At 43.4% G+C, this 10,013-nt stretch overlaps 1 protein-coding gene across 3 annotated transcripts; it reads right to left on the minus strand.

Moving 5' to 3' along the window:
- Nucleotides 1-2,637: 2,637 nt before the first annotated feature.
- On the minus strand, nucleotides 2,638-10,013 carry LOC109485456. 3 transcript variants are annotated; one of them, XM_019789063.1, is made up of 4 exons: nucleotides 9,359-10,013; nucleotides 5,264-5,371; nucleotides 4,721-4,848; nucleotides 2,638-4,374 (listed from the first exon to the last, which is right to left on the minus strand). In XM_019789063.1, the coding sequence occupies exons 1-4, from the start codon at nucleotides 9,416-9,418 to the stop codon at nucleotides 3,885-3,887; spliced, it is 786 nt and encodes a 261-aa protein (XP_019644622.1). In that variant the 5' UTR covers nucleotides 9,419-10,013; the 3' UTR covers nucleotides 2,638-3,884. The 3 variants fall into 3 exon arrangements, with proteins under 3 accessions (XP_019644622.1, XP_019644630.1, XP_019644641.1); XM_019789071.1 differs by lacking the exon at nucleotides 9,359-10,013 and adding an exon at nucleotides 7,197-7,362; XM_019789082.1 differs by lacking the exon at nucleotides 9,359-10,013 and adding an exon at nucleotides 7,072-7,140.

Genomic DNA, 10,013 nt, shown 5'->3' on the forward strand with positions numbered 1-10,013 from the left:
GGATAGCCTATAGAACTAACAAAATTAACTTTACTCGCTCCTATAGGCGATTCAAAAGTCCGTATTGATAAGAATGTTTACTCCGTGCCGTATCCAACTTCGCCCGTGTCAACGTTTATGCCCAACAGATGACGACTGTAAACGGTTGCCAACAATTGTCTCACCCGTGCAAGTCTGTCGTTAACTCGTCAATAATTCCTATCGTAAATTCCATTACAGGAGATAAAAATGTCATGACATATCGATATAATCATGCCGTAGTTAACGTTGACAGCGTGAGTAACTTGCTCCCATCTATTCATAAGCGGACACAATTAAAATTGACAGGCACGAGAGAAAGACTCGATTGTTCCCCTCTCTGACTCTCCCGCTGATATCTGGATATGAAAAGGGCTTGTCACGATGTTGGATGGGTCTTGTATTTTCTAAACAGCGTCGCCACAGTTTAAGATCACGCGATGAAAAATTTATGCAGCGGCTTTTGTGTGGCGTGCTTTGTATGGACGTGGGTGGACGGGTGGAGAACCTGTGTGGCGGCTAGCGATGTTTCTGTAACACTTGGCAACACGTTACTAGCGGAGGTTTTCCCGACCAACTAACTTGTAAACATCGTTTCCTTCGCGATTCTAGGAATGTGCCAATTACTTCTGTAGGGGTGATTTTGTAGTCAGGCGGTTGACAACTCTGTTTAAATTTCTTCCCATGACCGGAGGAAAACTTAAAACGAGCCTACATTCGTTTATTCCGCTGATAAATTGGGTACATTCTTGTTGGTCATGGAAGTCATGGTAAGTTTCTCACGTTATCTGTTAATCCTCTGTTACATTCTTGTTATAAGTGCTGATCAAATGACAGAACATTTACCGTACGAATGTTTCAGTCAGGAGCTAGCCCACTCGGTTGTATTATGTCCACTAGCCTGGCTACCAGAGCAGACCTTATTTTGTTACCGAGTCACCGAACTATTAAAAGGACAGAAAACGCCGTCCCGTACGACTCATACAAGCTTCTTGTACTCTCAATGGCATCAATTTCTTACAAACTATTTGCTTCCTGGTACATCCACAAGGTTTTTTTTCTTCATGAAAAGAAGTTTCAGTATCACGAAGTGAGGCGGAAGTCACGCTCGGGAGTGAGTCGTGAATCACTCGGCCCGTCTCCTAGACGACAGTTCCGAACTCTCAACAGTGTCGTGACCGGTCAGCACTTATGATACAGGGTTTGTCAACACGTCTCAGGGAATGGACTAGCCACGTTAAACTTTGATATGGGTAACTATCGCAAAAAGGGTTGTATTGTATGAAAACTGTTTCGTTGTTTTATTGTCTGAAGTTGACATTTTAGAATTAAGGTCTCTTTCGTTCAGTTTCTATTTCCTCAACGTTCTTATACATGTAGATCTCTTATGAAGCTCCAAGGCAAACTGACAATCACTGCCGTCTCTGGTCCTTCTCTCTTACGTCAGTCTTCCAATATTACCTTTCCCTCATCAAAATCTAATCATGCGTTGTTTGTAGCAAAGGCTGTTTCAACAGAGACCCGCTGTCGTGGCAAACTCCGACATGTGCCCGCAAATATTTGATGATCGTTTGCCGGAACCGTAAAACTATAAGGACACTTAGCGACACGTTAGACCTTTGATATCGGAGACCTCCCGGCCGTTCCTTTGCGGTTGCTATGCGCACGTCAAGAAGTTTTTTTGTGGTGTATCTTTTGTCTTGGAGGGTTGTCTTGAAGGCGCGTAACATTGTGTAAGGGTTCCACGAGGACATGCTAGTCTATATATAGGATACTAGGTCATGCTACGTACCTTTGCCTGGGGATCGATCTTTCTGGAATAATTTCTTGTTAACATGTTTATCTTAAGCATTGCATCCTTGGTAAATCTACCCAGACCGTCAAACTGACACTCAGCCCCATAGTGTTCATATTGTTTTGTTTAACTGTTCTGTTTTGTCTGCAGCGGCATGTGTTAAGTGCTAGTCATCTATGGATGGCCTCTTATAGGCTTAGTATGTGTTGGTTTCACGCCGAATGTTTAAATGGAGGTTATAATCCATGTATTGTACTGAAGATGAACCTCTGTGACCTTTTACTTCAGGCGAACAAAACAGGCATGACAGGGTTCAGCCTGTGTCGGCTTTTGGGACGGTAACAGGAAGATATGATAAAGTAAAGCATTTAGCAGGACAGTATCATTATATCTTATCGGTATCCAACGTTAACACAATATAGATCCTCCCGCGACATTACAGTACTAGTCCTATGATCAAGGAGCTAGAACTACCTTGCTATGATTTTGATTTAAGACATCAAATGCAATTTCAGTGTGTCAAAACTGAGATTTTTCAAAGTCAATTTTCATGTCTTATTTTATGGCAAAAGGCGATGTTACTGACTGAAAACGGTTGCTTGTTTCATATGCTGGTTCTAGCTATCAAGTTATGGACGGTACCCAAAAAAGTAAAGAGACACCTGACGTAGCTAGTTTGGGACTATTTCAAGTGTTTCAAGTATGTGAAATGATGAAAATGTGCCAAGAAATGGTGGTAAATGTCGATATCTGACAGATTTATACTATGGGTTAGGCTATATTATGTGTCACCAATAATAACACGGGAACTGGGACGGAGTAAGGCAAAAGGACGTGTTTATTTCTGTTTTCAACATTAGCAAGTTCACATAAAGCTGCATAAGGGTTATTAATTCAACGGACGGCTTTAATTTAGTGACCTTGGGAAAAATGTCATGGACGGGTTTTGTCTTGGACGGAACATTTCCATAGCTGCTTTCTCTGTAGAAAGAAGTAGTTCCATAAATTAGAGGATAGATTTCAACTGGATATACATTTTTGATTGGTAATATCACATATCCATATATTTCGCTTTTAAAAGATCCCAATCTATAGTAATACGTGCAAATAATGGACGGTGGTATTTGTTAGAGACTCTGAGACCTGCTTAGCTACATTCATTGAAAAACAACCAGCGGTCCGCTTTATCTAGCAAATACTAATAGCACTGCTGAAATTAAAGATTTACAAATTAAAGGACGGTGCTTTAGAAAAATATAAAAAGGTTACATCTACACCAGTATACAACAATGGCCTTCTCTTTATGAACTGGCCAACTAACTAACGCATGCAATGTCTGACTCTGGTCAAACTCGGCATAATTACTAAACACGCGTTTCTTGAAAAACAGTTTGCATTGACATCATGGATTTTTCTAGATCTATTCTTATCCTACACACAATAATGACGTAAGGATGTACATGGTGTATGTACTATACAACGTCTTTTGTTTATCTAAGTTTTATGAGAATATCAAAATATGGCGCACCCTTGTCGAAGAGGGAAATCTACAGTTAAACTCACACTTTTCTCACCACATGATATGTAACTACGAACATTGCGCATGCCTTGCCACAGGCCTTGTCATCCTCATGTGATCCGCTAGATGGTGCATATCAACATGATCTATCCCCTTCCCATCTCCCCTTTCTATCAGGACGCTAAAAGGTCTATCGAAATACTTAAGTTAAAACAAATTTTCCCACAAAAGATGCCAAATTGGCTGTTCCACAAGCATATTGCAATTCAAATAGCTATGTGGACTTGAGATCAATATCGTACATGTACTAGATACTACTAGTACAGGAGTCGGTCTCTTATGAAGATAAGCTTATGGATAATCTCAAAGCAGATTCTCTGGGGCAAGGGAGTCTACATTGGCCGCCTGTAACCATTGGCCGCCTGTAACCATTGGTCGCTCTTGGGTGGCGTATTGGATACCGTCTGGCCAATTCGATACTGTCCACCCAAAAGATCTGCTTGGAGATTAAACCTTAGACCACTATTACTATATCGAAGACAAAGGTCAATGTCATATGACCACATTCCGTCCACGCGGCCTGCCGAATACGGGCCTTCTTGATGACTGTGTCGCCGTAGAACCAGCAGCCGACATCCGGTCAGGGTATCTCTTCAGGATATGGTCCACGTTTACTTGTTTGTTCGTCTCGTATTTCGGAGACAGGGCATCTGCCAGCTTGGAGAAGCGGCGGTCCGCCGTGGGCTGCCATGCCTGCGTGGTCTGTACTAAAGAGTTCAACAGGTCCTCCCGTGCAATTCTCGCTGGAAGCGCTGGGGGCGCTGTTGTCTCGGTAGCAGCAGGTACGATAGAGCTGGCCTTACGTGAAAGGACGTCGGAGTCGCAGGGAATGCTGCTGAGCTGGCTGTTCTGCCGCTGGAGAGGGGGGTGGGACGCGCCGCTGTCCACCTTCCGCATCAAGTCCTTCATGACGCTAGTCTTCCGCTGCTGCTTGTCCAGGAAGGCTTTCCGCTGGTAGTTCGCCTGCGACAGGAACTTGTACCTGAAAACAAGCAAAGTCAGGACGCAAGAGCCCAATAAAAAAATAACGTACTGCAAATGAACATGTAGATGTTTATGACAGAAATACTACTAGTGCATAGCTATAGTGCATACTAGTAGTACATGTACCTCTGCCAGCATGTGAGCGATACCTTAACAGGTAGCCTGGCAAATGGCTTGCCTTCTGAAATGAGCAGCCGGTATTAACGGCAACCGAAATATTAATCGATAACTTAACCTTTGGCTTAGGTTGCCTAATGGGCAACCTGCACTGTAGATGCCTAATGGGCAACCTGGAAAAAAAAAGGAATTTCGAACCCTGGTCTGATACTTCTGCCCAAACCGACCTTTCCTTAGACAAGTCGTACAGCTTGGACTCTAACATGCGCTGTTCCGTGTAGTTCTCTGCCGGCTGTGCCGCCGTCCGAACCGTGCTCTTCTCTCTCTTCACGTCAGAGATCCATTCTTCGATTTCCTACGTGAGAAACACGAGTGAAAACATGCAGGCGTGTAGAAACCAAATTAAAAGGTTTTATCCATTTTAAATTCTAATGCAGTGTATGGTGATATAGTCTTTGCTTTTCTCTCGTATTTGTTTCCTTCCTTTTTTTCATTCCAACACGCTGTGTTTTTAGCCTCTACCAGGCTTCAGCAGCGGCTTGAAAGAGTGAGCGCGCAAGACTCCTCATGTTATCTGTCTATTTGGCCAATGCCTACTCTTTGTAGCCACTTGAAGCCCGGTAGAGGCTATAGTCTATACTACATCCCTTTTCTGATAGATTGGCAACCAAACAAAAATAGCAAAGATCATATGGTAGCTATAGTTTATTTTTAAGTAAGTCTATTGCCTAGTTCCTACTAATCAAAGTAGTTCCTATTAGGTGACGTACCTTGTTCGCGTCTGACTTCCGACTGCGCAGGGCCCAGTTCGTCCGCCCGTCCGAGGACATGGCCGACTGTGTCCGTGGCACCTCCAGAATTATGTCATCGTCACAGCCCTGCAGAACCACAACAATCATACACCAAGTTCTGTAAGAAATCTCTCAAATAAGATAAACAAATCCAGTAGATAAATTTTCTACAGCGTACACACAATGTAGGTACTTAAGACACTTTTTATGATATATAGCTACAACAATTGTATTCTCTCTTCTTGTACCAACACTAGTTCTTTTCCTTTCCTTCGTGACTGCTAATGCTCATGAAATGACCAGTCACATATACATCGGATGTTCTTATTGTCGTTACGTTAATCCGTAACAGTAACCATACAATCCACGCTACTGCAAACGGACGACACGGTGATTATGTTTCTGGACTGGCGCGGGAACAGCGCGGAAATTGAGCTGTATGTAAACACACTACAACACAGGCAGCTATTGAGACGGTGGCAATTCGAGGCGTCCAGGGATGACCTAAGCAGAAAAAGAGTATAATCCGTACTAGAAGAACCCTGTTTACGTACACAACTGGACAGGAAAGCTCCAATAGAGCCTGTTATGGCTGGAAGATCGAGGCTCAAGAAATAAAACCCTCTGACCGGCCTGAAAACCTCGCTCACAACAGTGAGGCTTTTGTGGAGTTATGTTTTTCCCAGTGGGAGACTTAACGACATTCCTGGTCAGCCATAATGTAAAATTATGCATACGTCATGTATGGCTATATCCTATTTAAAATTCAAGACGTTTAACTCTTTTTAGTAACAGTATTCCTCTCTGTATATGTAAGGAAATGTGAGATTTAATTATTTAAAGGTGTCCCGTACAGTTTTGGTGCTTGGAAAACAGATTTTTCAAAATCAATTTTCTAGTCACGTGTCTACATAGTAAGTTGAAACAACAACAAAACAACATTATCCCAACAGATATTGGCATTCATGGCGAAAAAATTCGAACTCATTCAAATCCTGGACCAATATATTGTACGGGGTACAACCCAGTAAAATAAGGGCATCGCGGCGTCTTGTTCCTGTGCTGTTTTACGCGCCCAAAGTATGCATTTCTGTATAGACTACCAGCTACGTGGAGGTTGTATCAAGAATCTATAGGATTTGGATTAAATTTGGGTGTGTTGTGAGAAACTGACATACATGAAGTCACAATTGTTGTGTTCCTAGATTCACATTTCACTAATGGTAATGGAGAAAGTCGTACCGACTTGTGAGCCGACCACAGGCGAAGGCTTCGGTTTCAAACAACGTTAAAACACCGGCACACAAATGACCAGTCATGGCAAAAACGAGCAAAGAAGCCGAAGGGAGACCTTCATGTCTAAGAAGGAAGACGCTTCTTGTTACATCTACGGACCAGTCTATCCATATGAGAAGCGGCTAGCGGATAAAGGGAGTCAAAGTCACTACCCGCATACTTAAACAGTGTTTACTGTTACATTGCGTAATAGCAGAGACAAATTGGTTGTTGGCATATCTGTATAGATTCATAGCGGCAAGTTAGATTACTCATCATTATGGGGGAGTCTGAACGATTTCTCCCTTTCAAGACGGTCTGGGGTCACACACCCCTTGTACGCCCCATGCAGTACCTTCAGTACGACAACAACAAAACAAACACGGTCAGTTTGTTTCTATGTCAGCGATTATCTCACTTCTGTACACACCACTGGTTCTGAAAGACACAGATTACCGTACAGAAACCCCTGCCTTATGATAACACTCATGGCATTTCGTAAACATACAAGCCAGGGATAGTCTACGAAGCTCTTAAACCAGCACTAAGTTTTGTGATCAACATCGGGTGGGTTCAACTACTGGTCCCGTCGTCCATTTGGTACGATCCAACTTTTCCCCACCTGTCGTTTTCTCACCTGTCAATCACCGAGAGGCAGTCTGACCGGTCTTCTGTCCTCACTGACGAGAAACAGCCACGAAAATTGGTCTAATTGTCGTTTTTCTGGGTGAAGAAAGCTGTTGTAATTGCGCCGCGTGTTTTCACACAACTTAAGTCAACTCGATAAGACACCCCTAGAGACCATGCCACAATTGAAGAGGTGTGAATATCGGACTATGTTTTGTCCGATTACGTCAGAGCGTCTTCTGTGTCCGAAAAATAAGATTATGTTTCTGGTGGCTGTATTGTGGACATGAAAGGTGATTCTCATTGCATTTATCGCTAAGGCTGGCACGCCCGATATAATGGTGTCAGTCTGGCGTGTTTGCAAAAGAAATAAACCTCATTTGAAGGACACGTTACTTTTTCTGTGCTTCATTTCAATTTGAGATCGCAGACTGAAACAAACTCAACACCGAAAGAAACCTTACGTTTGTAAAATGAATACAGCAGAAGTATATATTGTAGGGATATGTCGACAACGTATGAAGAAAAGGGGAAGGGAACGTGATCTGTCCTTTTGTGGTTCACCGTCTGACAAGGTGGAAAGTGGCACACCGGTCATGACCCCATGTAGCACACAAAGACACCGTGGCTGTCGTAGTATTTGCAAGTCAGCCACCCTAGCTCAAGTTCAGAATGTTTAAGTCTCCTGTGACTCAAAAGGCACTGTCATACTCTGACAACCCTCCATCCTGTCTCGCTATCTCACCCGCCGCCGCCTATAGATGTTTAGCTATATAGCTATCCATATAGCAGTCTGCAAGTACTGCAAAAATTCAGTGCTATACTGGCATTGGGTGCACGTGGCACACAGATTGAAACTTAAGAGCCCAAAAAATTTGAGGTTTCATCAAGACATACCCACTTACACCATGCTTACACCAAGTTTCATGAGCCCATCCTCAACGTCTTGAGTGCTAAACCATACATATCAGACGTACATACGTTTGCACACACATGCATACACATATACAAACGCTACCAAAAACATAACATTCGTGAGTAGGTAAAAAAAAGAAAACACTGCGCTTTTGAAGAAACTTTTGAAGTTTTAGTGTTGCTTCTTGCAGCCCCCTACGTTTCCATAGCGACAGATATCCAGTATTCACAACGTACGTCACACCTCCTTCATATGAGTTGTACCATGAGTTGAACCATGGCATGTCACACACGTGCCGTGCAACCATGTACTGTAACAATGCACTGCGTACTAGGCACCTCTGTAAGGTTACTAGGTACGTCTGCATATACGAGTAGCTGTAGAAAATGTATCGCATGATACACACAATCCGCATCTATGTTAAATTCCGATCTGTTTACATCCAAGTTTCGACCCAAGAACATGATTTTGTAACAAATCTATCGACAGAAGGTTATTTTCTAACTTCTTTTTACCGTTCTGAATACTTGAACCGATGAGTACTACTTTGCACCCGGTACTGTTTTGATTTGATCTGTTGATTAGTCGATCGTCTTAAGCTTTTCACACTTCGATAACATCTCAGGACGTGAGTCATATACATATATACATTGTCAATGAGTGTCATTAAACATCAACGTATAACACTTCTATTGATGATGTTCCTTTGAATTTACCGTCTTAACATTTTGCATACAACTACATAATACTACTATTAGATGCTGACTGATTTAGTGTAATTCAGAGAAAGCAGTTGTTGGTAGAATGGTTACACATTGGAAACATTCAACGAAAGACGATTTGATGCATGTTGATGGTGTCTCAGCCCTTTCGGCGTGTTTCCGTTTCGTGACGAACTGCACGTAGTTCTGTATCTAAATCTGTGGAACTAGTGAGGACACTTGGGTTGCAAAGACAAGATACATGTACGTACGTATAGTATACCGTATCTAGCTGTACAGACGTGAACACCCAATCGATATCTTCCCTAGCAACTTTATAGTCTCTACTAGGCTTCGGGAAGCGGCTGGAAAGACTAGAAATTGGCCGAATAGACTGATGATATGCCAGGGGAGTTTGCCCGCCTATTAAAAAGAACAGTTTGTCACCCCCTCCAACCGCTTCCAGAAGCCTGGTAGAGGCTCCTAGCAACCGCCACCTCCACTGTCCAAACGTTAACCACCCCCGGGTACTGACCACACTGCCACTGTACTGACCTCCCATGCTGAAGCCCGGCTGTGGCTGGTCCGGCCGGCCGGTGGAGCTGACCGAGGCATGGTCCCGTCTTGTATTAACACCACACAGCTCACACAGGACAACTTCGCAACTCAGAACTATCTTGTCAACACTTCGCACGCAGACTCATTCTCCATAGCAGGGCTTGGTGAGAGAAAGGCCGGTATGCAGCGAGGGTCTGCCGTGGATCCCTGGCGCGAGCTGGCACCTGCTAGTCCTACGTATACCAGTTACCTGGTGTCTAGGAATTTTCGCCAAGGCTAAACAACAACAAACGCATCAGTGACTTCGCGACACAAAAGAACCGTGCGGCCTGCGCAATTGGTTCTGCGCGATGCGTGGAATATCAAAACTTTTCGGAACACCTTGTCGGAACAGGTAACGCATCAACAGTGACGATACACGTCTGAGGCTCTAAGCGACAGGCACGCTGATTTCACCTCTTAAAACAAAAGGACAGCTATTACAATACACAGTGGAATATGTCCAGATTTGAATACTGAAATTAGAGCGCACATTGCTTGCGGCGACAACAACGATTGGAAAAAGAAGAGGTGTCACTGGATCTTTGACTTTTCAAGGCTTTCGTTACCGAAGAAATCACAACAAACAGGGCAAGGAGGTCTGACGAGGAAT

This window comes from Branchiostoma belcheri, unplaced genomic scaffold, assembly GCF_001625305.1.
Source record: "Branchiostoma belcheri isolate BF01 breed outbred unplaced genomic scaffold, Haploidv18h27 scaffold11, whole genome shotgun sequence".
In the NCBI taxonomy this organism is placed as follows: domain Eukaryota; kingdom Metazoa; phylum Chordata; class Leptocardii; order Amphioxiformes; family Branchiostomatidae; genus Branchiostoma; species Branchiostoma belcheri.

Bases quoted from the DNA above. Each gene is read 5' to 3' on its own strand.
- LOC109485456 (XM_019789063.1), bottom strand. From the start codon at position 9,418: ATGCCTCGGTCAGCTCCACCGGCCGGCCGGACCAGCCACAGCCGGGCT. The intron at 5,372-9,358 runs GTCAGTACAGTG...GTGGTTCTGCAG, and splicing joins GCCGGGCTTCAGCATGGGAG to GGCTGTGACGATGACATAAT. The intron at 4,849-5,263 runs GTACGTCACCTA...TTTCTCACGTAG, and splicing joins GGAAGTCAGACGCGAACAAG to GAAATCGAAGAATGGATCTC.